The sequence below is a fragment of the Podarcis tiliguerta genome (genome assembly GCF_965153285.1).
Source record: "Podarcis tiliguerta genome assembly, chromosome: 8".
In the NCBI taxonomy this organism is placed as follows: domain Eukaryota; kingdom Metazoa; phylum Chordata; class Lepidosauria; order Squamata; family Lacertidae; genus Podarcis; species Podarcis tiliguerta.
In genome coordinates this window covers 69,789,140-69,816,535 of record NC_139541.1, presented here as the reverse complement: position 1 = coordinate 69,816,535, position 27,396 = coordinate 69,789,140, and the positions used below count along the sequence as shown (strand labels likewise).

The 27,396-nt window shown below is 43.8% G+C and overlaps 2 protein-coding genes across 5 annotated transcripts in view; both read left to right on the top strand.

Moving 5' to 3' along the window:
- The first annotated feature begins 6,409 nt into the window (after positions 1–6,409).
- Positions 6,410–15,330, top strand: LOC310684590 (sulfotransferase 2B1-like). 3 transcript variants are annotated; one of them, XM_083455956.1, is made up of 7 exons: positions 6,410–6,547; positions 7,758–7,906; positions 9,513–9,721; positions 10,145–10,271; positions 10,983–11,077; positions 13,386–13,566; positions 15,118–15,330. In XM_083455956.1, the coding sequence occupies exons 2-7, from the start codon at positions 7,774–7,776 to the stop codon at positions 15,225–15,227; spliced, it is 855 nt and encodes a 284-aa protein (XP_083312082.1). In that variant the 5' UTR covers positions 6,410–6,547; positions 7,758–7,773; the 3' UTR covers positions 15,228–15,330. The 3 variants fall into 3 exon arrangements, with proteins under 3 accessions (XP_083312082.1, XP_083312084.1, XP_083312083.1); XM_083455958.1 differs by having other exon boundaries at positions 6,516–6,547; positions 7,758–7,881; XM_083455957.1 differs by lacking the exon at positions 6,410–6,547 and adding an exon at positions 6,758–6,894.
- Positions 15,331–17,502: 2,172 nt separating this feature from the next.
- The window catches only part of LOC310684682 (sulfotransferase 2B1-like), a 10,580-nt gene continuing 686 nt past the window's right edge, over positions 17,503–27,396 (top strand). Inside the window, exons 1-6 of one of the 2 annotated variants that reach the window (XM_083456146.1) lie at positions 17,503–17,825; positions 20,884–21,871; positions 22,750–22,898; positions 25,067–25,275; positions 25,999–26,125; positions 26,620–26,833. In XM_083456146.1, coding sequence (XP_083312272.1) covers positions 22,766–22,898; positions 25,067–25,275; positions 25,999–26,125; positions 26,620–26,813 — 663 coding nt within the window. In that variant the 5' untranslated portion in view covers positions 17,503–17,825; positions 20,884–21,871; positions 22,750–22,765 and the 3' untranslated portion in view covers positions 26,814–26,833. Of the gene's footprint in view, positions 17,826–20,883; positions 21,872–22,749; positions 23,247–23,330; positions 23,697–25,066; positions 25,276–25,998; positions 26,126–26,619; positions 26,834–27,396 lie in introns of those variants that run through there. The other variant, XM_083456147.1, reaches the window with a different exon arrangement.

Below are 27,396 nucleotides of genomic sequence, written 5' to 3'. Positions count from 1 at the left end.
GAATTTCCCAGCAACGGTGGGGGAAGAGATCCAGGCTTAGGCCAAATCAGGTTGTGACTCAGGCTGGGCAATGCATTGGTACACTGTCCAAAAATGTTTCGTGATAGTGATTTCATAATATTTGACCTGGAAATATATCATAAATCACAACGTGTGTGTCTATGTGTGTGTGTGTGATCACTTCTACATTTATTGGGGGGCAGTACCATGGTTTCCAGAAGGTTTCAAATTAACTTCAATATTCTATAAATGGCTGCAGCAGAGGGAGATAAAAGTGACAGTAGGTCCATTCACCAGCTCTGCTGCACCTCCTGGCTTCTCTCTTCCCTGAACTGCCTGCTATCTGCAGTCCTCCACCTGTTTGCAGCAGTGAGAGAGAAGGGAGAGTAGTGTCTCTGTCGAGAGACCCGCTTCATTTCACTTCTCTTCTTCCCAAATAGATCCCATGCAATCTGGTTATCAGTTCCAGATCTTTGAAATTTTTACGAACAGGTTTTCTTCCTGCTCCCTCTCGACCCTTCCCCTTCCCCTTTCAGATTGTATTTCAAGATTTTAAGGCTGTGGGTGGGGACTGTTTGCTTTGCTTTACTGCTGTCATGTATAGCTGTTCGGGAAATGTTTTCAACTGCTGAGCATGTGAAATGCTTTAAATCAATAAATGAGTATCAAAGGTTCCAAACTGAGGGAAAAGTTCACCTCACCTGGCCTCCTATTGGCAGAAGTAGGGAAGATCAAAGATTATTTTGCACTTCAGGTAAATAGCCCCAACTCATCCTATGAGAGGAGGCCCAGAAGCAGTTATGCATGTGTGTGGATGGGGGTGTGTGTGCCTTTGCTTTGGGCAGGTGTGACTATGGTGCTGCATTCTCTTCTTTGTTTAAAGCGATTTTCCTTCAGTTGACGCATAGTGGCAGTGAGCGAGAGGATACAATTTGGGCCTATTTCCTAATGGGAAGTGGAGGTGATTTGAGTTAATTGTGCTACAACTTGTGCCCATGATCTGACTGAGAGATGAAAGCCTGATATGATGTGCACTCATAACTGAGTTCCTTGGCCAGGTGTCACCACCCGGACTGGTGACACCACTTGAACATCTATTGATGGCCCATCACCATCTACCTGAAAGTCCGTAAGGATGTGACATAATTTCTCTCTCATCTTCAGTTTTTCAGTGTCATCAATGACTTATTTCAAATACAAGGGGATCCTTTTTACTCAACAGTTGCACTCAACAGAAACACTCAGCTATGTGGAAAATGAATTCCAACTGTTGGATGATGATATAATGAACGTTACTTACCCCAAATCAGGTCAGTGGTGCAATTAGGTAAATAGACTGAATTTAGTGGATTTAGTGAGTCATCAGATTAGATGGTAATTGTTATTACTTCACCAACTTTAAATATTAAACACACAAAGAATAATATAGAATCATAGAGTTGGAAGGGATCCTGAGCAACCCCCTGCAATGCAGGAATCTCAACTAAAGCATCCATGACAGATGGCTATCCAACCTCTGCTTATAAACCTCAAAGGAAGGAGAGCCCGTTACTTCCCAAGGGAGTCTGTTCCATTGTCAAACAGCTCATACTGTCAGAAAGTTCAGTGATTTATTATTATTATATTTTGTTACATACTGTACAAATGTTTGAGAGATCCAGAAATGAACAGTGGCTTTCCTGTTTGGCATAATATGGTTCACAACTTAAGAAAGAAAAGTGGGAGAATGGTTACTGCAGAAAGATTTTTAAAAATGCTATGAATAATAAGATCATGATTCCATTGAAGCATAAAGGAATGGTCAATAGTAAGCCCAGGAATGCAATCAAATCCAGATAAAATCATATTTTGCAGGAACTTGCCTGCCGTAAGTTTGCTTTTGATATGAGTCGTGAATGATCACCATGTAGCTGCATAGTCCATACGTTCATAATGAGTGAATGAGTTTTCTTTTTTTCTTTTTTTAAATAATATTTTATTTTCCACATTCAATAAACAAACAAAAAACAAATCGACAAACACATCAAAAAGAAAATAGCAAAAGAAAAACAATACATACATTGTACAAAGACAAAAAGAAAAATGAAAAAGGTAAAAATAAAAGAATTAAAAACAAATATTGTGTCATTGTATTCTTCAGCATTAACTTAAGTCTGCGACTTCCCCATGCCTTCCCACTCTGTATTCTAGGTCTTATATTCTGGTAGTAAACTCTTTCCCTCTGGCGTATCTTTGGTTCAGATTAATGTTATTGTCTTATTTATCCTTACATTTCCCTATGTCTTACTAAATATACTTTCTTTAACATTGTCATTTTTATAATAACATTCTTTTACATTCAATCTGATAACCTCAAACGTTCGTAATTTTATAATGCTTCTGTAGATAGTCTTTAAATTTCCTCCAGTCTTCCTTCATGAGTAAATGAGTTTTCAAATATTGTGATTTATATACGACCTTCTTTAACCAAGTATCAAGGGGAAAATTCAGGTTAGCCTGGAGTGCCCACAATATCCTTGATTTCCTCTAAAACATGTCCCCAAACTTTGCATACATGTGCACAAGTCCACCACATGTGGAAGTTACACATTTTGCACATTCTGAAGTTTACAAAGTGAAACATAGGAAATCTCTGAAATTTGCACTTCTCTGAATTTTGCAATGCAGCTCTTAAGCTAAATAACGTGTACAAAATGTGTATATAAGGCAAAAGTGTGCATAAAAGGCATACTTTGGAGGGGATATAAGTGCATTATATTAGAAGAAAGTGCTTTGAAAAAAATATGTAAAAAAATTCACAAAATGAAGTGGAAATATGGAGAACTGAATTTAAGATTGCAAAAATGTGAAACCACAACTGACATATTCTGCATACCTAGCCACTGGTGATGTTTACAGAAGGATGAAAAAGAATATCTGAAATTTCAGGGGATGTCAGCAAACCTTGAAAAAAAGAGAGAGATTTTCAAAACATTCTTTCTTTCTGGAATATCTGAGCCCAGATATATTTACAGCATGAGAATTGAAGTACATGAGGTTACTTGAGAATAATCTTAGGATAAGTTTATATGCTATAGTATGTTTCAGGGACATGATAACTGGGTGACCTTCCCACAATGACAGCTCTCCTGTCTTAAGGAAGAAGGAAGGTCCTGAGAAAGGAGAACATCACCTTGAAGAAGAGGGAGGCGTTCCCTTAGAAAGGACCCATTTCTTGGGAGTTGGTATGTGACCTGTGCTTCTTAACTTTTTCATAAAAGATCTTGAGTTAGGAGAGAGTGGTGAGGATTTTGTTGATGACACTAAATTGTTCAGGGTTGTTAAAACAAAAAGAGATTGTGAAGAGCTCTGAAAGGACCTCTCCAAACTGAGTGAATGGGCAGTAAAATGGCAGATGCAAGTCAATGTAAAGAAGTGTAAAGTGATGTATTTTGGAGCAAAACGTTTTAATTTCCCATACATGCTCATGGGGTCTGAACTGGAGGTGATGGACCAAGAACGAGACCTTGGAGTCATCTTCGATAGCTTAAGGAAGAGGTTGACCCAGTGTGCACTAGTCGTGAGAAAGGCTGATTCCATGCTAGGAACCACTAGGAAAGGAATGAAAACAAAGCTGTTGCTAACATAATGCTGTCACACATATCTATGGTGTGACCACACTTGGAGTACTGGGTACAATCCGATCACCACACATCTCTTTAACATTAGAACTTGTGGATATCCAATGAAGCTGAATGTTGGAAGATTTATGACAGAGAAAAAGAAAGTACTTCAAGCAGTGTATAGTCAAACTGTGAAAACCACTCCTCCATGAGTCACTGATGGTCACCAACATGGATAGCTATAAAAGAGGAGGAGGCAAATTCATGGAGAAGGCTATCAGTGGCTACTAGGCATGATGGCTGAGCTCTGCCTCCATAGTTGAGGCAGTAATGCTACCAAATACCACTTGCTGGTAATCACAGGAGGGGAGAGGGCTCTTGTGCTCATGTTCTGCTCTCCAGTGTCCCACAGGCATCTGAAAGAAATAGGATGCTGGACTCAATGGGTCACTGGTGTCATTCAGGAGGCTATTCTTCTGTTCTCATTTGCACCAGACCCAGCAAAATAATACCGTCAACTTCACCATGGTATACCATTCCAGAATCTTGGGAATCTTGCTCCAGAGGATGGTGTTAAATAGCTAGCTATGGACAAACCACTTGGTTTTCGCCTACCTCGTAGCAAATTGTCACAACTTTCTTAGTATTGGTGGTTAGGCATTGGTATTGGTATTGTTTTGTAGATGGAAGAGGGAAGGAAGTGCCATCACCTGCCCCACATATTGAAGGGTAGTCTGATAAAGGATTCGGGGGGGGGGTGTCCCTAGCCAAAGCCTATGGAGGGGAGGGCACTCCCCTGAGCGGTGACCCTGGGGGAGTTCCTAGTTGATGTGCAACAGCAGGACACCCCCTACTGGTGGTTAACCCTTCCCGGACTTTAAGTGAACAGGCGGAAGCCGGATGGTCTGTTAGGACCAATGCCTAAGCCAATAGCGCTCATTACATGTAACCAATAAAGTTGTGGCAATATTTAGCCCATTAACCTTAAATAATTGTGTCATGTGTCTTTATTTCCACTGGGGGTGGGGGACGGGAACTTGCCACGCAATAAGCTACTAAAGAGTAATAGTCTTATTCAGCTGAATGAGAGCATCTGAATACTTGCCTTGGTGACACTAAAAGAAAACTGGTAGAATGGGAGCCACTGGCGGGGGGGGCGGGATTAGTTTGCACTTAAAGCCAGGAGGCCAGAGAGGAGCAGGTGTACAGGGGAGCAATGTCAAATACAGTGATTTTACCTGACTGAAATTGGAAATGCTTAAATGCATTGGTACGTGTTTAATTCTGGAATGTTCCCCAGTAACTCTCATGCGTTCGGTTAACTCTGGTCACATAGGGGGTATCTTAACGCATTCTCCATTTTGTTTCGTGCGCGAACGGCTTGACTGTAATGGCTGCAGCTCCTTGAACACTGGAGAAGAGACAGCATTAGATAACTTTCTTTCTCTGGCAATAGAGATCCTGCCATCTTCCCTTCTGTGGGACACACGACCAAGCCAGCGTACACATCACTGAGACAGAAAGTGCAAACACGCTGGGAATGTGGGCTTGGGAGAACACATCTTTGTTTGGAATTCTGTCCTGCCATTTGGTACCCAAAATCCTCCTGATCTTCATCTTGGTATTGGAGGTTAGCCCCACATTCTCTCTCCCAAACCCTTTTGGAGAAGTGAGCCGTTGCCAGAGCTGCCATTAGGCTTGTCTGGCTCAGTAACCATGGAGAGATTTCTGGTTATGGTGGAACCTAGGTGGACAAAATGGTCTATCGCCTCAAGCGTGTAGCCACCAATGCAGATGCATGGAGTGCTGGCGACATCTCGACCCAAGGTGTTGGTCTCCGTCAGGCTGATGACAAGGCCGGACTTCATGCAGGCTTGGACAAAACGGTTGATGAGTTTCTGTGGAGCTTCCCTGAATGTGCTGCCAAGGCTGCATTGTCTGCAAACAACCTCTCAGATTACGTGTCATGATGCAATGTATGAAAACCACCTTTAGGGGGCGGGGGGGGTGTGTTCTTTGTAATTGTCAGTCCTAGTTTGTTCTTCTGGGCTTTCTGTAGAGGTTTCCTGTGTGAGATGGCAAAGTCCTCAAGAAAACTCCGTGTATACCTAGGAAGACAATTCCTGCTTCCTTCTGCTAGGCTCCCTTTTCTTTCCTTAAAGAACGATTGCCTGATTCCCCTCTGTCTGATTTCCAGAATGGAACATGCACGGATTTAAAATTAAATGCTAAATCAAATAAATTCTATAATTGGCTGCGGCAGAGGGAGAGATGGGACACTCCAGTGCCTCATTTTGCTCTTGAACTGGCACTTGAGTTTTGTTTCTCCATCCTGCCTGTCCATTCCCTTTTCCTTTGGAGTTGTGCCTTTTAGATAGGGTCTGTCGGCTTTGTTCCAATGTAAGCTTCCTCTGGGATGTTTTCAGCCACAGAGAAGAATAAAAAGGTAAAGGTACCCCTGCCCGTACGGGCCAGTCTTGACAGACTCTAGGGTTGTGCGCCCATCTCACTCAAAGAGGCCAAGGGCCAGCGCTGTCCGAAGACACTTCCGGGTCACGTGGCCAGCGTGACATCGCTGCTCTGGTGAGCCAGAGCCGCACACGGAACGCTGTTTACCTTCCCGCTAGTAAGCGGTCCCTATTTCTCTACTTGCACCCAGGGGTGCTTTCGAACTGCTAGGTTGGCAGGCGCTGGGACCGAACAGCGGGAGCGCACCTCACCGCGGGGATTCGAACTGCTGACCTTTCGATCGGCAAGCCCTAGGCACTGAGGCTTTAACCCACAGCGCCACCCGCGTCCCTACAGAGAAGAATAAAATGCTGTAAATCATTAACTGAGTGTAAAAGGTCATTGTGAACATTCTTCATCTCACCTTGATATACTGCTGGCAGAACAAGGGAAAGGAAGAGACCAGAAGAAGGAAAGATCAGAAGCAGCCAGTGGTTGTAAGTATGGTACAGGCTGAATTCTAAGGTGGGTTGGAGGATCCTTTAGGGCTATAAACACATCATAAAGCAAAAACAAACCAATACCACCCCTCCCACAAACACATTAAAAAGGCCATATAATGTTCAATCGGCCAAAGGCCTGGGTCCCTCCCCCCTTATGTTTGCTTTGCTGCTACATGAGCTTATGTGGGAATGTTTCACAGAGCAGAATGAAAAGTTGTGAATCAGGAACTGAGTATCAAAAAGCACCTTGAGCAGCAAGTTCATCTTGCACGGCATACTGCTGGCAGAGCAAGGGAAAGGAAGAGACCAGAAGAAGGAAAGATTAGAAGCAGCCAGTGGTTGTAAGTATGGTACAGGCTGAATTCTAAGGTGGGTTGGGGGCTATAAAAGGAGGGGGGTTGTTTCAAAGGTTTATTTATTGTTACTCAGAACCTCCAAGTCCCATAGAGCTCTTTGGTTCATAAAAGCCCTCATGTTTTACACTTATTCTTTGGGGGGTCCTGATGCAAATTCTCAGGCTCTTGGAATGTAACAGGACCATAAGTTAATGCATATTTTTGCTGTGTTTGGGGCTTTGGGGAAATAGCCATTTAAACTCTGATTCCATGGCCATAGAGTGAGAGTTAGTCCACAAGCAATTACATGTGTATTTACAAGCAATTACAAGTGGAAATATCCCTACCCGGTCCCAACAATAAGGCGGCAGACATTTGTCCATAGCAAGGTCATGCATACCAAAGTTTGAAAAGAGGGCGAGTGGGTTGGGAGACCAGGCGAGGAGGCGAGAGAAGGAAGCCCCTGGCCGCGAAGCAGTTTAAAACACCCGCGGTCATGCCCCCCACCGGCATAGATTGGCGTAGCAGGGGTGACGCAGCTGGGGCAGGTGCAGAAGGGGGTCTCAATCCTATGCCCACGAGCCGGGTCATTGCAAGGGCCCAGATGCCCAGCCACAACACTGCCCAATGCGAAAGGTGAGGGGTCCTACTTGAAGGTCCCAAAGGATGTGGTATCAAAACTCACTCTCTCATATATCTTGATAAATATGTTCTAATGAATAATAATAAATGTGTTTGTGAGAGGGGGTTACTGCGTTGTTTTTGCTTTATTGTGTATTTTGTATTTTTGTGTGGCGAAACACACTGTTATCTTTGGCTGTATACAAATTTAATTAATGATGGTGATGGTGATGATAACATCTTTACAGTTTTTCAGTGTCATCAATGACTTCTTTCACATACAAGGGAATCAGTTTACCTGTAGTGGACTACTACTCAGAGGAAACGCTCCGCTATGTTGAAAATGAATTCCAAATGTTGGATGATGATATAGTGAGTGTCACTTACCCCAAGTCAGGTTAGTGGTAATTTTAAACTTGGAGTAAATGGTGTTTCAAAGATGATGATGTCCTATTTCAGAAACATTAAACAATAAAATAGCTAATCTCTCCCTGCATCCATTTTTGATGCGTCATATCTCCTACAGTCTTTGTATGTTAAGACACACCTTTTTCTTTTTCTTTTTCTTTTTCGGCAAGTTGGATCAAGAGATAAAAGTTTCATTTAAAACCAATTATGATGGTCCTGTCATGACAAAAGGCTGTGTGTAACATTCCACTCTACCAGGAGTGCCATGCAACTGACAAATGCATCTTAAACTCGTGATTCAAAACAGTGGACAGCTAAGCGGGTGGCTTGCATCATAGATTTTTGTTTTTCTAGATACATAGCCCCTGGAAATGGGGACTCTATTAACACCACCATGCTAAACCTCCTTAGTCGGAGGTACCTTAACAATTAAGGTATAGCTGACCTATAAAAAGATCGGGAAGATACACTCTTGCTTAAGAGAAAGATGCTTAAGGAAAACAGGTCCAATAATTTCAGATAGTCCATCCAAAACTTCTACAGCCAACTTTAATCAATAATTTTGTTTCCCATTTTCTCTCCCCTCATCCCTCCCCACCCCCCACAGTATAAAGCTGTTTTGGATTCCTGATTAAGCAGACAAAGTTCTTATCACTGAATGCAGCAGAATCAGGTGGTGTTCTCCTTCAAATGGAGGGCCACTTAAAGAATCTGAGGCTTAATTATGCCCTCTTGCGGAATATCTGTTCTTCAATACTGGAATAGCTGGATCACATGTTTGGTCAAGTATAAAGCTGTTCTGCTATATTTTAACAGGAAGATTCTAGAGATGTGGTGTGAGCAACAAGTCATTCATAAATGCTGATTGTATATAGAAAGCTAAGTAATATGTCTGCTATAGATTAGTCACACTGCTGATATCCTCACCTGCTCCACCCTCATCAAAATAGTTCATTCAGTTTGATTCACCGTGTTAAACTAGACATGAATTTTTGGAACCTTGCCTGCGTAGGAGGGTGCTGAGTAACTTGCTGTTCACAAAAAATCATGCCAATTTTTTATGATCCTTTCAATTGATTTTACATGGGGCAGACTGGTGCTATTGAGCCATGGAAGGGGAGAGGGAACAAGATAAAGTGTTTATTGCAGAATCAAGAGCGGTTGGGAAGACTACCTGTTATTAATTGAGTTCGATCTCTTCCAATAAATCTCCTCGGACAGATTTATTGTCTAATGGCGCTTGGCACACTTCCTCTGCGCGGGCCTCTGTAGGTCGTAAAATCATCAGCAGAATTGCACAGCTTCGTGTGTGATAAGGGATGACACCGGAGACGGCAGCTCCTGTTTCTCGAGTTCTTTATTGTTCCGAAAACACATATATACACAGATCAGCATCCATCAGAGTGTAGCTGCATTTTCCCAGCTCCTTTCCTCCCTGAGCTGGGCAGTTCAACTAACGCTTTCGATTTCCCCAGAACACAGACAGCATAGCAGGCTGTTTACGTCACGTCCTGCCTGATAAACTCTTCCCCTCAGCTCCGAGGCACAGCAGATTAACTCTTTACTGCTCTCAACACTACCTAATATTTCTCTAGGTACCCATTGGATGCAGGAGATCCTGGGCTTAATCTGGCATGATGGGGACCCCTCCTGGGTTCAGAGTTTACCAGCGTGGGAACGGATAGCTTGGATTGACAGTATTCCGGGCCTACAGCTTGCCTTGAAATCTCCTGCACCCAGGCTCCTGGGATCTCACCTGCCATTCCACATTTTCCCCAAGTCCTTCCTGCACTCCAAGGCCAAGGTAAGAGAGGAACAATTGACACATCAAACCTTCTTTTGGCTTTCTTTCGGCTCCGTTAGGCAGCATGACCTGCTCAGTGTTTCAAACACTCCACCTATGACCCTAGTCAAGACAAGTATCTGACCCCAAAAGGGTGGGGAGATAACCCCTGCCCAAATCAAGGATGGAGGAAGACAATTTGCTGCCTGAGGTGTGGCAGAAAACACACATCACCAAACACTAATTCCTACTAGCTCCTGGGGGTATAAGGATGGTATACAAATTTAATAAACAAAGAAAGAAACAAATAAAACAACAGTAAATTAAACAACAAAGACTTTGCTTCCTTTTCATGAGACCCACCTAAGCTGCCTCGGTCTGTCTCTAGTTAGGGCTGCTTCTGTTGCCTTCCCTAAATATGTCCCCTCCCTCTCTCTCCTGCAGGTTATCTATACCATTCGTAATCCCAAAGATGTGATGATCTCATACTATCATTTCAGCAAGGGCTTAAAAATAGTGGAGGACCCTGGAACTTTGGAAGAGTACATGGAGGAGTTCCTGAGTGGGAGTGGTAAGGAAAGAGGGAAATCAGCCTGTCTCGTTTGTTCTAACTCACTGTTCACTATGTTATCAAGGCTCTTTCCTGCCCTTTCCTCTCATTTCCTTTCATTGTATCAGAGAAGTACGATTCCCAGTGAGATAGGTGGGGAGGGGGTAGGATGGGAAAAGGTCACGCAGTACTCACCTCATTTTCTTTAAAAAAGTAATGAATGTCATTAAAAGGGGAATTGGAATGGCTGCAAAATGTAGGGAGAGGATATTGTGAATCCCTGGCTCTAGTGTCGTAGAGAATATTAGATCTCTTGTCTATGTAAATAGAATCATTAGACAACCCAGTCGCTAGGTGGTACTAGGCTTAGTTGTATCTGGGTGTTATTGAAAGTTCCCTGCTTCTGTAAATAGGTGCCACTGTGGTGGGAAGGTAAACAGTGTTTCCGTGTACTCTGGCTTCTGTTATGGTGTCCTGTTACACCAGAAGTGGTTTAGTCATGCTAGCTGCATGACCCAGAAAGCTGTCCGTGGACAAACGCCAGCTCCCTCAGCCTGAAGCAAGATAAGTGCCACACCCCATAGTTGCCTTTGACTGGACTTAACTGTTACCTACCTTTTACCTGATTGGGTGAGTAAAGGCCCTTTGTAGGTTCCTGACTGGTGTATCCTTTATGTCTTTCCTCTCGCCTCTGAAACTGTTTACTTTGCTCTTTACACTTTGCTCTTCAAGTGTCTTATGGTTCCTGGTTTGAGCATGTGAAAAACTGGATGGAGATGAAGGACAAATCCAACTTCTTCATCATCACCTATGAAGAACTACAGCAGGTATTGGCCCAACCTTGACAATATTCACACTTCCAGGTTGTGTCTCCAACTTTATGCCAGGTGACATATTATTTTGCCATATTATTTTATTTTTTGTTCTGAAAAAGTCTTTTACAATTGGCAAGGTGATTCTGAGTTAGAGAGGTACAAATTCCCAAGTAATTCTCACCTTTATCTGGTGCTTTCTGTCCAGTTGCAGTTGCTTGGTTCTGCATAAGTCTATGCTCTGTTTCATTGTTTGCTGATTCAGAAATATATGCATTTTTAACACACACTACCATCACAGCTGGGACGCGGGTGGCGCTGTGGGTTAAAGCCTCAGTGCCTAGGGCTTGCCGATCGAAAGGTCAGTGGTTCGAATCCCCGCGGCGGGGTGCGCTCCCGCTGTTCGGTCCCAGCGCCTGCCAACCTAGCAGTTCGAAAGCACCCCTGGGTGCAAGTAGATAAATAGGGACCGCTTACTTGCGGGAAGGTAAACGGCGTTTCCGTGTGCGGCTCTGGCTCGCCAGAGCAGCGATGTTACGCTGGCCACGTGACCCGGAAGTGTCTTCGGACAGCGCTGGCCCTTGGCCTCTTTGAGTGAGATGGGCGCACAACCCTAGAGTCTGTCAAGACTGGCCCGTACGGGCAGGGGTACCTTTTTACCATCACAGCTAGCTACAGATATTTACAAATCAGTTCATCTTCCCTGCATGTTCCCTTTCAAAATTAATGAAACAGGTAGCCCTCTTAGCCAAGAGCCTTGGGACACCTTAGAGACAAAGCTCATGGTGTGACTAATGGCCCATCACAAATCCACCTGTCACTGCAAACCTAAACATGCCCTTTCAGAAGTAAGTCCTATTGAATTCAGTGGGGCTCACCACCAGGTAAGTGGAATTAGGATTGAAGCAATTCTTGCTACCTTGATTTCACAATTCATTATAAAGTTTCTTTCCTGTTTTCTTTCTCTCACGTCAGGAGAGGCAGTTTAGTTATGCTGTAAGTGCAGAAAACTTGGGTGGTGGGGGGGATGTAAAGGATTTTTAAATTTAATTTCACTATTGAAAGAAACATTTAAGGTGGTAAGAATGGGCAGTCAAATCCAAATGGTTCTCCACTCTTTAAAAAAAACAACCTGTGGAGCAGTGATAACACTAGCAATTTTCAGAAGAGATTATTTATTTCCTTGTGAAAAGAACAATAATGATTGATGTGTTCCTTTGGTCTTTAAAATGTTATAGGGGAAAAAATCACGATAGGGTTTCATCCTTAATCTGCCCTAAAACCATATTCCTGTGGATGAGTATCTCTGAATTCTGTGGGATTTACTTCTGAGTAGACATGGTTAGGATTGCAGCACAATCCTTTAAACACATAATAACACTTCCGAAGAGGCACCTTTATGCATCAGTTAATATATTAGCAACATTCTTCAAAGAAATTTATGTATCTATTTATATACAAAGTATGTGTGTTAAAAAAGGAAAGTGTCCTTTGCAGAGAACTAAGGGACGCGGGTGGCGCTGTGGGTAAATCCTCAGCGCCTAGGACTTGCCGATCGTATGGTCGGCAGTTCGAATCCCCGCGGCGGGGTAAGCTCCCGTCGTTCGGTCCCAGCTCCTGCCCACCTAACAGTTCGAAAGCACCCTTAAGTGCAAGTAGATAAATAGGTACCGCTTTATAGCGGGAAGGTAAACGGCGTTTCCGTGTGCTGCTCAGGTGCCGGTTCGCCGGAGCAGCGTCATGCTGGCCACGTAACCCGGAAGTGTCTGCGGACAGCGCTGGCTCCCGGCCTCTTGAGTGAGATGAGCGCACAACCCTAGAGTCTGTCAAGACTGGCCCGTACGGGCAGGGGTACCTTTACCTTTACCTTTAAGGTGAATAGTGCTCACAGCAAGTCTGTGCTACAGAGGGGGTTTGAATGAGCAGATGGAATGAAACAGTTTGATAGTCCATTTTCAATTGATTTCTCCAACATTTCTATTTTGACTTCAGAGTTCCTTTCTTCTTCTCCAATATATTTAAAATAAAATAAAAATGACTTAAGGCCAAAGAGGCTGATATTACATGCGCGGTGGCATTCCTTTGTTCTACAACAGACCAGGTGTAGCCTACAATCTGCTGTTCTGTACTTAATTCAACATCTTCGAATTCAGAGCTGTCTCCAGTATTCCCTGGGTCCTGTACCGAATTTGAGGTAGCCTTGAATCATTCTTGCTAAATGCTCCCTGCAAGAATGGCCTCTGTATTCTTCTTTCTCAAAGGGCAGATCTCCCTGTGGCAGTGTCAATATGAGAATTCAGTCATTTGCTTTTTCCTTCGGCAGGACCTACGAGGAAGTGTGAAGAGGATTTGTCATTTTATTGGTAAAGAGCTGAACAGCCAGCAAATCGACTCTGTGGTGGAAAATGCCTCCTTCCACAAGATGAAGAACAACAATATGTCCAACTTTACTCAATTTCCAGATACCTATTTTGATCACACAAAAGGAAAGCTCATGAGGAAAGGTAACAAAATACCCTGTGATAAACAAAGGCCGTGGCTTGTGCAACCTATGAAAAGTGTGTAAGAGAGAGAGAGAGAGAGAGAGAGAGAGAGAAAGAGAGAGAGAGAGAGAGTGTGTAGTGGTGGGGAAGAAATTTGATTCAGTTCACATTGAGTAAGCCTACTCATCTCACACCTTCCTGTACTGAAACTCAACAGTTGTGGGTTCGAGGACCCGAGCCCCGCGAAGTGGAATGAATACACACGGACACGTGATATAAGGTTTATGGGCAAGGAAAGGCCACAACTTTTATTGGTTACAGCAGTGAAAAGGTATTGGCTTAGGCATTGGATGTCCACAACAAAGGGGTTGAATCACCAGTAGGTGGAGCCTGTTGATGCCAATCCAACTATAGACTCTCCCCTGATGTCACCGAGGGTCGTGCCATGGCCTCCCGCCAAGCAGGCATTGGACAGAATACACGACCGCCAGATTCCTTTAACGGAATACCCAAAAATTGAAGGCATAGGCGATGGCCACACCTAGCGTTTCGACACACCACAACACATTATTCCAATGCCTAACCTACCCACCAATACCACAAAAAAAGTTGTGACGATTGCTACGAGGTAGGCGAAAAAACCAAAAAGCCTAATGCCAAATGGAAAAATTCCTACCAGGCCCCCCCAGTCAACCAGGGCGACCAACCTAAGGTCCATAGCAAGGCCAAGAAAAAACGTCAACCCTAAGCTAAAGGGAGTGGAGGGTGGGTGACTCGCGACGGGACGAAGATCGACGAGAAGAGAGGCCGGGAGGGGGCTGGCGCCCAGCATAAATGCTGGAGGACACGCCTCCTCAGCGGCACCTGATTGGGTGCCTGCTGATGGGCGTGGGTGCCAGCCAGGTAAGTGGGAAGGCAGGGGGCTATTGCCCCCTGCTAGGGGGCGGGGCTCGGGCTCCCGCCCACAACCACTCCCTTTCTTTGAAATTCACACTTCTCTGAAATTTGTGTGCTATATTCTGCACAACTGATCAGTGCAAAAATGAAACTGCTAACATAATGTAGGCTGGCTTCACCCTCCCAAGGCTGGATACCTGGAGGTCTCCGCCTACCTCAGCCAATCGTCCAACCCCGCCTGAGGAGGCATTGCCAGGGGATTGGCCAGGTAAGGGGAGAGACCGTCCTGCCCACACAACAGAAGGTGAATCTTACATGCGAAACATCAGTTATTTAAGATTTGAAAAAAGAGAGAAAAGGAGAAAAACTAAAATTGACAGATTTGCCCATTCTTACTTGTGAAGGTTTAGGAAAATGCAGCTAAGTAAGTCTAAGCCATCAACATGGAAGCATAACTACTCCTGGGGTACCAGTTGAGGGAGGGCCTGGGAAGAACAGCCAGGGAGCAGGTCCTGCTATTCCTAAAAAAAGCCACTTGAGGCAGCTGCCTTGCTTCATCCAGTGGAAGGGCAAGTCCTGAGCAAGATGAACTGGTGTCCTGATTTTAGTTGAAGTAATTTTAGTGGATCTTTTTGTGGTTACCAAGTTGTTTCACACCCTCTTGTGTTGTTCCAGGTATCTCTGGGGACTGGAAGAACCACCTGACTGTGGCACAGAATGAACACTTTGACCGTGTTTATCGTGAGAATATACAGGGTCTGCGCATGACATTTCCATGGGATTGAAGAATGTCAAATTACTCCTCCTGCTATTTTGTCTCATGCTTTTATGTCTCTAGTGGTTCTGGTATTTTTGAACAGAAATTGAATGGTTTTATTGTGATCATTACTTTTGTGCCTCCTTGTTATTATAATTAAGCTTTTGGTCTCTCAACACCTACTGGAATGCATTAAAATGGAGGAGAAAGAGTCGAAATTCCAGAAAGAAATAATAAACAGTGATTTTAAAATTTTGGCTAAAATGTATAAGATATTGTTAGAATGGCACACGAAAGATGAAGAGATAAAATCAGTCATGATTGACTGGGCTAAAGACTTTGGATATAACATACAAATGGAGGATTGGGAAAAACTGTGGAAAGAAGGTTTAAGATTTACTGCATGTACAATTATAAAAGAAAATGTGATGAAAATGATGTATCGATGGTATTTAACACCCGTGAAATTAGCAAAGATGTACAAGGGATGTAATAATTGTTGGAAATGTAAAGATAAAGAAGGTACATTTTACCATATGTGGTGGGAGTGCAAGAAAGTAAAAAATTATTGGGAAATGATATATAATGAATTGAAAAAAATGTTTAAATATACCTTTGCTAAGAAACCAGAAGCACTCCTACTTGGTATTGTAGGGAATGAGATAAACAAGAAAGATAGGAAATTATTTTTATATGCAGTAACAGCAGCGAGAATACTGATAGCACAGAAATGGAAGCAAGAAGAGTTACCAACATTGGAAGAATGGAGAATGAAGATGATGGACTTTGCAGAACTTGATAGACTGACAGGAAGAATCCGAAATCGACGAGATCAGAGATTTACTGAAGAATGGGAAAAGTTTGCAGAATATATGCATAATTTAAGTGAAAAACAAATAACGCTTGTAACTTTTAATGAAGCTTTGTAAAAAAGAAAGATTAGAACTGGAGTGAAACAAGATTTAATTTATAAATTAGATGAGATTTTAGAAATGTGTAGGAAATTAAGAAGGGAAGGAGTACCAGCCAAGTTGAGGGAAGTCAAAAAAAGAGTATGGATTTAAAAAATTGTATGAATTATATGAATTTGTTTTATTTGTAAACTGAATAAAAAATTATATTGGAAAAAAAAAATGGAATGCATTAAAATGTCCCTCTTGGCTCCCTGAAGTTTATCAGCAAAGCTGATACTCTGATCATTTCCTTGGAAGGTAGGAAGTGGGTTATCAGCATACTCTTGTACGACCAGTTTCCTTGGGTCTGACGTGGTAAGGTCAATGATGGAAAATCACTCCTTCAAGTCCATCTCTTCCTGTCTCTTCCACTTCTGGAGAGTGATGTATCTTTCACAGCCACTTTGGTGTGTTCTGAGGTCAGCAACTGCTGCCCTAGCTCCTCAGGCCCAGAAGTGGTGTCTGGGGTGAGAGCATGCAATCAATTTTGCAGCTCCAGCGACACAGCATGGCTCCCGACTGCCCTACTTCTGTGCATCGTATTTCTCCAGGGGCTCATCTCTTACAACGGATGATCTTCCTCCTCCCTAAGGGCACCCCACCTGTGTTGCTGTTCCAGCACATCCCACTCAGCTCTATTGAGAAACTCTACATGTTGCCCTGTACTGTACAGGATTGCCCTGTAATTTCTTTATTCACCTCTCCATCCAGGGAAGCAAGAGGCATTATCAGAGTGAAAGAGCACCTCACAGCCAGGCAGAAGCACACAGAGGAAGCTCAGGGATGGTGAAAGATGCAGCCTAGGGAAAGGGGGAATGGCCAGAGGAATCCCAAGGGCCAGATAAGAGAGGTGTGGAGGGCTGCAATCAGCCCTGAAGGCCAAGGCTTTCATTCTCACCTTGTGTGTTTATTCAGAAGCAAAATCCACAGAGTTCAATAGTAAATGTACATAGGTCTGTCACTTTGCAATGCAGCCCTACAGATATTTACACAGCAATCTGAATCACCCTGAGTAGGGCTTGCTTCCTAGCAATCAACTACCTAATGTTTTCCTTTTGTCCAGGTGAAGGGCTTTTCACAGTGTGAGAAAAATATCACTTTAGTGCATGAATGCCAACTTGAAGAAAATATTGGGGGGGGGGGAGCAGGTAAGCCTCTCCCCACATAATCGATCACAGGATGCGGCACAAATGCATCATTTAATTGGTAATGACCATCAACTTTGGGGGGCTTGGGCCCCCTCAAATATTTTACTGAGGGCCCGAAGTGACATCGGCCCCTAGGAGTTGACTCCTATGCTACAATGCCAAAGCAGCAGTGATGAAGTCAGACCTTAAACCCAGCAGGAAAATAACTCCCTTCTGTAAAATGTGTTATCTAGGCTCCCGCCTCTTGCATGAGCACAGAATTCAGGGACTTTTGTCATCTGCTTAAGTAACTTATTACAACATATCCATACAACCTGTGGAACATTTTTTTATCATGAGCACCAAGTGGGAACCGGCCAGCTGCAAGAGAAGGCTGACTGTGATGTAGCCAGATCAGCCTCCAATCTAACAAGCAAGTAGGAATTTCCATGTGCAAAAGTATTCCAGACTGCTTATCAAGTGGAAGTGGAGGGGTGGTGGTTTATGGCAAAGCAAGGAAGGGTGCTGTGGAAAATTATGTGAATCGTGTATCCTACATGCTATAAGAAGCACCCCAGTCATTGACAACAATACCACAAATTCACACGTAATCCGCTGATCTTAACACAAACCATAGCCACATGTTTTTATGCCTTTTATTAGAATTTGCACTGTTCACATGATGTTGGATGCTCAAGTCAGCATGACCAAGAAAAAGCGTTATTTCAGACTAACAACTGGATGGCAGCACAGTCAGATCATGGGAGCAGAACACTGCTTAAAAGGTAAAGGACCCCTGGACACGTAAGTACAGTCAAAGGTGACTATGGGGTTGGGGCGCTCATCTCGCTTTCAGGCCAAGGGAGCCAGTGTTTGTCTACAGACAGCTTTCCAGGTCATGTGGCCAACATGACTAAACCACTTCTGGTGCAACGGAACACTGTGATGGAAACCAGAGTGCACAGAAATGCCGTTTACCTTCCCGCCACAGTGGTACCTATTTATCTACTTGCACTGTTAGCTTTCTAACCCCAGCCCACCAAGCACGCATACACACATGTATATCTATCAATCCATGCAGCAAAGAAATACATTAACACAGTATTATCTCTGTTATGTACTGAAGTTCTCACCCTGGGCCAGCAGGGGGATACTGTAGATAGTTTTCACTCAGGTCCACATATGCAAATAAGGGATTGAAAGTGATGTTCAGTGACTGGATAGTTACAGAAAGTTGCTACAGTTGCGTGGTAGTGGAGCTCTATATAAGCAGGCTGGCTGAACCCTTCAGTTCAGTTCTGTTCTGGCCTGTGAATAAACAAGAGCTGTTTGAAGAATCGCTGTGTCGTCTGATATGTTCACCCACAACTCTGTGCACCACCCCCTAACAAATCTACAACATTAAAACCCCATCACCCAATATCTGCCTGATAAGAGGCCAGAAAGATATTGCTTCAAGTCCCAACATTGCTGTGGACATGCTGGAAGGAGAGAAGTAGTATGCAGAGCAGGTATAAGGGAACCTCTGGCCCTCCAGATGTTGAACTACATCCCTGGCAAATGGTGATGCTTGCTGGGGCTGAAGGGAGTTGTGGTTCAGCAACATCTGAAGGGGCAAAATTTCTTCGCACCTGCACTGCTGCGAGTCCTGGAAGACCTGCTCTGCTAGCTGGTCTGGGAGGGTGGGATCCTGGCTGACTCCAGCTACACAAGCTGAGGTTGCTGAACAGACTCTTGGTTTGGGGTATTGTTTGGTGGGTTTTATTGCTATTGCTGATACAGTGGTACCTCGGGTTACGAACGCTTCAAGTTACCTTTTTTCGGGTTACCAACGATTGTAACCCGGAAGTAAGTTTTCCGAGCTCTAGGAGGCCTTGGCGCTACCTGGAGCCAAGCCCCAACATCCGCGGGGCCTGCGGAGGCTCTGCGAATGCTGGGAGCCAAGCCGATTGTGATTGTGGAAGAGGACCCTGAGTCCCCATCCAAACATCAGCACAGGTAAGAAAAAAAAACACATTTTCATTTTGTACTGTTTTATTGATTTCATTTTATGGATCAATGGCCTCGTTAGATAGTAAAATTCATGTAAATGTACTGTTTTAGGGGTCGCTTTTCACCATCTGGTTCCTGTTTTGGTGTGTTTCGTTTGTTAATTGAGTCCCTGGCTGCTAATCAGAGGCTTCCTGTTGAGTCTGCCATCTGTTGAGTCCGAGCACCCGTGCAACACAGAAGTAAGATTTGGAGGTTTTGTTTTTGCTATTTTTTTTGCGTTTTGGTTTGTTTGTTTCTTTTCGGTTTTTTGACTGTGACTTGTTCTTCATTTTATGGGACTGACTTGTGACTTCGCTTTTGTGACTGTGGCTTGTGACTTCATTTTTGTGACTTGTTTTTGTGACTGTGTGGAACCCAGTTCAGGTACTGGTTGATTGTGTGACTGCAGAAATGGATAAAAGCCCCCCATCCAAACTGACTATCATCAGTGTACGTAAGAAAAAAATTAATGTTAATTTTTTTTCATCTAAAATACTGTCTTATTTATTTTATAGTACAGTACATTGATTATTGCCTTCATTTTATGGATCAATGGTCTCGTTAGACAGTAAAATTCGTGTTAAATTGCTGTTTTAGGGGGTGTTTTTCATAGTCTGGAATGGATCAATCTACTTTCCATTACTTTCAATGGGAAAGTCTGCTTCAGGTTAAGAATGCTTCACGTTAAGAACGGACTTCTGGAACCAATTAAGTACTTAACCTCAGGTACCACTGTAGTTCAAAGTGTTGCTAGGTGGCCCTAAAGTTACCTCCAATTGTTTGGAAATTTCCAGTTCCAATGCCTTCTGTTCCAATTGTTTGAAAGCTAGCTGGAACATTTTGTGACTTGCTATGTTTTGCAACGAATTGCGTTATGGCAGATTCATTTATGCCAGCGCCGTGAACTATTTTAGAAACCTTTTTTGCAGGATGGCATAGCAGTGCTTAATTTTTTTTTCTTGGCTTGCAAAAGTATAGAAAATGAGTATTCTGCTTAATGGATGCATCAGACCAATGAAGTGTTTGATCTTTCTAATAGATTTGGCAAGTGTGTAATGATCTATTGAGAAAAGGAGCACCCACAGATAGATGATATTGAGGCAGTCATTGATCTTACTTTGTCTCCCCCAGTAATCCAACAGGCACAAATGAGTATCATTGTGCATATTGCACCATAGTTGCAGTGTGCTGGTCCCAGGGGGAGGTTACCATGAGGTGTGGTCAGAGACCGGTCCTGGGTCGAGGGTCTGGAGACTGTCCACCAAGGGCGAAGCGGGGTCCAAAGCGAGGAGCCAGGCAAGGTCGGGAACTCTGGAAGAACAGGTCTGGGTGCCGGCAGAAACAGGTTTCCAATGACGTTGCTCCCACAACCTGGGACCGGGCTGACTGGCCTTTATCTTCTCTGAGGCCAGGGGCAGTCCTGGTCCACAGGTGACCCGCCTCTCCTGGCCTTAAGGCGAGCACTCCTCCTGAGAGAACCCAGTTCCCTCCGCCTCTCTGACCTGAGCCTCTGCAGCTCAGGAGAAGCTGGAGGGTTACTGGACCCAGGGGGAGGCTCACCTTCCCCTGACAGGGCTGGGAGAGGCGCACCTGTAGGCAATGGGTCCTCAACCACCTCCAGAGCCAGAGTGGATTCATCTGGTGTCTGCTCCTGAGGAACCGGCACAGGTGCAGGCGCTTCAGATTCAAGGCCCTGCCCCGGCTCAGCCGGCCCTGGAGGCGGAGACTCCTGTGCAGGCTGGGATTCCTCTGGTTCAGCCTCTGAATCAGATTCCCAGGCCATCACACACAGCCTTTGATTCAAGCAGAAATCAAGCATGGCTCTCACTCTCTGGCTTCTGCCTGCTTCTGGCCCAGCTAGCTCTCACGCACTCTGGCTTTTGTCTTTCCATCTGCCCTCCTGCAGAAAGCCTTTATTAAACTAACAACCTGTATTTAGGGCCACTACCAAGAAGCTGGCCTGGAACCCCCCAACTTAAAAAAACTACCTCTCTCCAAGAACAAGATACCTGTCTACCCCCCACCATGTACAAATAAGCAACAGAATAATAGCTTCCCAGTTGGAAAATAACACAAGTTAATAAAGACATTAAACACACATAATCCAAAACAGTCAAACACAGTTACACTTCTAACACCTCAGTTACACTTTAACACTGGTCCAGTAACAACTTTATATTTTATTCTTCATTCCATTTATATATTGCCCTTCATCCGTATATCACCGGTGTGTGTGTGTTTCACAGCACAGAAATACAAAAAGAGAACACAGAACACATCATAAAGCAGAAACAAACCAATACCCCCCCCCCCACAAACACATTTAAAAGGCCATATAATGTTCAATCGGCCAAAGGCCTAGGTCCCCCCCCTTATGTTTGCTTTGCTAAGACGAAAGCTGATCTGGGAATGTTTCACAAAGCAGAATGAAAAGTTGTGAATCAGGAACTGTGTATTGAACAGTACCCTGAGCATCAAGTTAATCTCGCATGGCATACTGCTGGCAGAGCAAGGGAAAGGAAGAGACCAGAAGAAGGAAAGATCAGAAGCAGCCAGTGGTTGTAAGTATGGTACAGGCTGAATTCTAAGGTGGGTTGGGGGCTATAAAAGGGGGGGGGGTTGTTTCAAAGGTTTATGGTTACTCAGAACCTCCAAGTCCCATAGAGCTCTTTAGTTCATAAAAGCCCTCATTTTTTACACTTATTCTCTGGGGTCCTGATGCAAATTCTCAGGCTCTTGGAATGTAACAGGACCATAAGTTAATGCAGATTTTTGCTGTGTTTGGGGCTTTGGGGAAATAGGCATTTAAATTCTTGATCCCATGAGCATGGTGCGGGAGTTAATTCCACACGCATTTATTTGTGCGTGTGGAGGGAAGAGTGTTCTGCTTTGGGCAGTTGTGGCTGTTTTACTACACCCCACTCTTTATTGTCTGAATCGAGTTTTGCTCTGTTTATGCACAGAAGTCCCAATCCTAGTGATGTGATCGTGGCTTATTTTTGAATGGAAGTAAATGATTTGAGCAAATTATGCAAGCAAATAGTGTGAGGAATTTGCTCTGTTGATTTCATGGGATTTGAAAACCCACTATTAGGTCTACAAATGACTGAATTTGTTAGGGTTTGTTTCCATGTGTCCCAGAGATCTGAATCATTGTGGTTGATGACACAGCTATGTCCACAGTTCGGCCCCAAAACAGTGACTACTTGAAGGTCCCTAAGGATATGGCATCAAAACTCACTCTCTCATACATCTTGATAGATATATCGTAATGAATAATAATGATGTGTTTGTGGGAGAGGGTTATTGCTTTGTTTTTGCTTTATTGCACATTTTGTATTCTCATATTTTATTTTTGTGTTGTGAACCGCACTGTGATCTTTGGATGAAGGGGGGTATACAAATTCAATAAATAATAAAAATAGTATTATCTTTACAGTTTTTTAGTGTCAACCATGCCTTGTTTCACATACAAGGGAATCAGTTTGCCTGTAGCGGACTACTACTCAGAGGAAACACTCCGCTATGTTGAAAATGAATTCCAAATGTTGGATGATGATATAGTGAATGTTACTTACCCCAAGTCAGGTTAGTGGTGCACTTAGGTAATTTTAAATGCTGGAGTAAATGGTGTTTCAAAGATGATGATGTCGTATTTTAGTAATGTTAAACAATAAAATAGCTAATCTCTCCCTGCATCCCTTTTTATGCTTTACATCTCCTACAGTCTTTGTATGTTAAGGCACACCTTTTTTTGATAATTTAGAAATAAAATAGTTTCATTTAAAACCAATTATCATGGCCCTGTTATGACTACAGGCTGTTTGTATCATTCCATTCCAGCAGCAACACCACGCACAAATGCATCTTAAACTTGTGATTCAAAACACCAGACTCCCAAGCAGATAGCCTGCATGATATATGTTGTATTTCTAGGTAGAGAGGCCCTGGAAATGGAAATTCTGTTAACACCACCATGACAAACCTGCTTACTCGGGGGTACCTGAACAAAGTATACAGTAGCTGACCTATAAAATCATCAGGAATATACACGCTTGCTTAAGAGAAAGATGCTTGGGGGGGAGGGAGTCCCAACTCATCCCAAATTTTTGTGAGAATTTCAGAAACCATCAGATAACCCAACCAAAACTGGCCAGTAATCTGGTAATGGACTACAGTTTAGTTTGCACTGTCCCCTATTTGCCATAATGCCCTGGACTTCTTTTTGCACAGCCAACTTTAATCAATCCCTTTATCTCCCATTTTCTCTCCCCACATCCCTCTGCCCCCCGCCCCACCCGCTGTAGTACAAAGCTGTCTGGATTCCTGACTAAGCAGACCAAGTTCTTATCACAAAATGCAGAATCATTTGCCCTCAAACGGAAGGTCAGTTAAGGAATCTTAGGCTCAGTACAACCCTCTTGTGGAATATCTGTTGCCTGTCAGGGTCCTCAGTACTGGAATAGCTGGATCACAGGAATAAAGTTTATCAGCTGTAGTTTAACAGGGAGATTCCAGGGGTCTTCCTCCTACAGGAGTGAGTTGATCATTTGCTTGGCTTCCAACCTAGCACAGTTAATGTGACAGGAAGTGGTTTGGTCAGAGGGCAAACCAATGCTGCTGTCAAACCAGCAAGAGGAGGACTTCAAGAGGAGCTGTGGTGTGGCACGAGGGGCTCAGCTGCATGGTGGGCTTGGTGGGAAGGGAATTGCAGGGCTGTAGCTGCAACAGGCATTTTTAAAACTTCTGTTTTCTCCAATGATTTGTTCATGTCAAAAGCAATTGTATTTCAGGATATTCATCTCTGAATGTTGTTTCTTTATATAGAAAGCTAGGTGATATGTCTGTTATAGATTAGTCACACTGATAACATTCTTACCTGCTACACCGTCATCAAAATGGTTCAATTTGATTCACCATGTCATGAATTTTTGGATTCCTGCTTGTGTAATATTTATGCCCCTGGCTAGGCTTCCCCAGCCACTCTGGGCGGTTTCCAACAAAATACTAAAATACAGTAATCCATCAAAGATTAAAAGCTTGCCTAAACAGGGCTGCCTTCAGATGTTTTCTAAAAGTCTGGTAGTTGTTGTTCTCATTGACATCTGGTGGGAGGGTGTTCCACAGGGCGGGTGCCACTACCGAGAAGGCCCTCTGCCTGGTTCCCTGTAGTGAGAGATCCACCAGAAGGACCTCAGGCCCTCTGCCTGGTTCCCTGTAGTGAGAGATCCACCAGAAGGACCTCAGCGCTGGACCTCATTGTCCGGGTAGAACGATGGGGTGGAGACGCTCCTTCAGATATACTGGACCGAGGCCGTTTAGGGCTTTAAAGGTCAGCACCAACACTTTGAATTGTGCTCGGGAACATACTGGGAGCCAATGTAGGTCTTTCAAGACTGGTGTTATACGGTCTCAGTGGCCGCTCCCAGTCACCCATCTAGCTGCCGCATTCTGGATTAGTTGTAGTTTCCAGGTCACCTTCAAAGGTAGCCCCACATAGAGCCCATTGCAGCAGTCCAAGCGAGAGATAACCAGAGAATGCACCACTCTGGTGAGACAGTCCGCAGGCAGGTAGGGTCTCAGCCTGCATACCAGATGGAGCTGGTAAACAGCTGCCCTGGACACAGAATTGACCTGTGCCTCCATGGACAGCTGTGAGTCCAAAATGACATCGAAGAGGAGAGAGAACAAGATAAAGCAAATGTGTTTATTGCAGAATCAAGAGTGGTTGGGAAGACTACCTGACTTTCTTCTAGGTACCCATTGGATGCAGGAGATCCTGGGCTTAATCTGGCGTGATGGGGACCCCTCCTGGGTTCAGAGTTTACCAGTGTGGGAACGGTCACCTTGGATTGAGAGTGTTCCAGGCCTAGAGGTTGCCTTGAAATCTCCTACACCCAGGCTCCTGGCATCTCACCTGCCTTTCCACATTTTCCCCAAGTCCTTCCTGCACTCCAAGGCCAAGGTAAGAGAGTAGATATTGACACGTCAACCCTGCTTTTGGCTCCTGGGCAATCTGTTAAGCAACATGACATGTTCAGTCTTTCAAACACTTCACCTACGAACATATCACCGTGAGCAACTTCTGTCATGATCACAGCTAGTTAGAGAAGGCTTATATATCCCCACCCCAGATGTTGTGGTTGTGGTGAAAATTCCACTTTGCCTCTCACTTTACATTTAACCTCCACCTAAGTAACTCCCACCGTTCCTGGAAAAATATTGTTTGAGAAGTCATCCACATTTTTCAAAATTTTGGGGAAAGGTGGTTAGTCTCCAACTGAGTTGTGTCTGGTGAAAGGGTGGGGTGGGGGGGTTATTGTGAAATTATTAATCCTGTAGGATTCACATAAATTTTGGACAGGTTGCTTAGAGGTAAGGAAAGGCAAGTATCTGACCCAAAAAGGTGGTGAGAAAACTCCTGCCCAAATCCATGCTGGAGTAAGATGATATGCTGCAAGAGGTTTATCAGAAAACCACAAGCATCAAGCACCAAATCTTACAAGCACCTGTCCTGTGAGTATAGGGTGGCATACAAATTTAATTAATATAAACAAACAATAACAGTAAATTAAACTACAAAGACTTTGCTTCCTTTTCATGAGACCCACCTAAGCTGCCTCAGTCTGTCTCTAGTTAGGGCTGCTTCGGTTGCCTTCCCTAAATAGGTCCCCTCCCTTTCTTGCAGGTTATCTATACCATGCGTAATCCCAAAGACGTGATTATCTCATCCTATCATTTCAGCAAGGGCTTAAAAGCAGTGGAGGACCCTGGAACTTTGGAAGAGTACATGGAGGAGTTCCTGAGTGGGAGTGGTAAGGAAAGAGGGAAATCAGCCTGTCTCATTTGTTCTACCTCACTGTTCACTATGTTATCAAGGCTCTTTCCTGCTCTTTCCTTTCATTTCCTTTCATTGTATCAGAGAAGTACAATTCCCAGTGAGATAGGTGGGGAGGGGGTAGGATGGGAAAAGGTCACGCAGTACTCACCTCATTTTCCAAAAAAAAGTAACGAATGTCATTAAAAGGGGAATTGGAATGGCTGCAAAATGTAGGGAGAGGATATTGTGAATCCCCAACTCCAGCATTGTAGACGATATTACATATCTTGCCAGTGTAAATAGAATCATCAAACAGCTCAGCCACTAACTGGTATTGGGACTTGTATCTGGGTGGCGTTGGAAGTTCCCAGCCACTGTTCTTGTTGATCAGGTGAAGAATAAAGGTATTTTCTAGGTTCCTGACTGGTGCATCCTCTATATCTTTCCTTTCCCCTACAAAACTCTTTACATTCCACTTTGCTCTTCAAGTGCCTTTTGGTTCCTGGTTTGAGCATGTGAAAAACTGGATGGAGATGAAGGACAGATCCAACTTCTTCTTCATCACCTACGAAGAACTACAGCAGGTATATTTATGGGCCCAGGTTATGCCTCCAACTTTGTGTCATGTGACATATCATTTTGTCATTTTTTTCATTCTTAAAAAAGTCTTGTTCAGTTGGTAAGGTGACTCTGAGTTAGAGAAGTACAAATGTGGGGTTAGGATTGCAGCCATTCTTGTTACCTTGATTTCACAGTTCAGTATAAAGTTGCCATCCTATCTCGTTTCACGTCAGGGCGGGGACAGGTTAGTTAAAAGTGCAGAAGTAAAGGAATTTTAAATTTAATTTCATTAATAAAGCAAAGATTTAAAGTGGTAAGAATGGGCAGTCAGGTCCAGAAGGATCTCCTCTTTGACAAAAAGACCAGGATTTTAACTGTGGAGCAGCGATAAAACTGACAAGTATCCAGAGAGATCACTTCTTCCCCTACAATATGCTGTTCTGTATTTAATTCAATGTCTTCTAATTCAGTGCTGACTCCTGTGCTGACTTTGAGGTACCCGTTGACAAACATTTGGATGATTTTTGCCAAGTGCTCCCCGCAAACGGACACAATTGCCTTTGTTTTCTTCCTAAAAATAATAATTATTTATTTATTTATTTATACCCCACCCTCCCCGGCCAGAGCCTGGCTAACAACAGTAAAATCAGAGTAAAAACATAATGGGGGGGGGGAGCAATTTAAAATACAGGTTAAAATGCAGCC

Excerpts from the sequence above, each read along its gene's own strand:
- LOC310684590 (XM_083455956.1), top strand. The coding sequence starts at position 7,774 with ATGACTTCTTTCACATACAAGGGAATCAGTTTACCTGTAGTGGACTAC. Across the intron at positions 10,272-10,982 it reads GGAGTTCCTGAGTGGGAGTG|TGTCTTATGGTTCCTGGTTT; the intron begins GTAAGGAAAGAG and ends TTGCTCTTCAAG. Across the intron at positions 13,567-15,117 it reads AGGAAAGCTCATGAGGAAAG|GTATCTCTGGGGACTGGAAG; the intron begins GTAACAAAATAC and ends GTGTTGTTCCAG.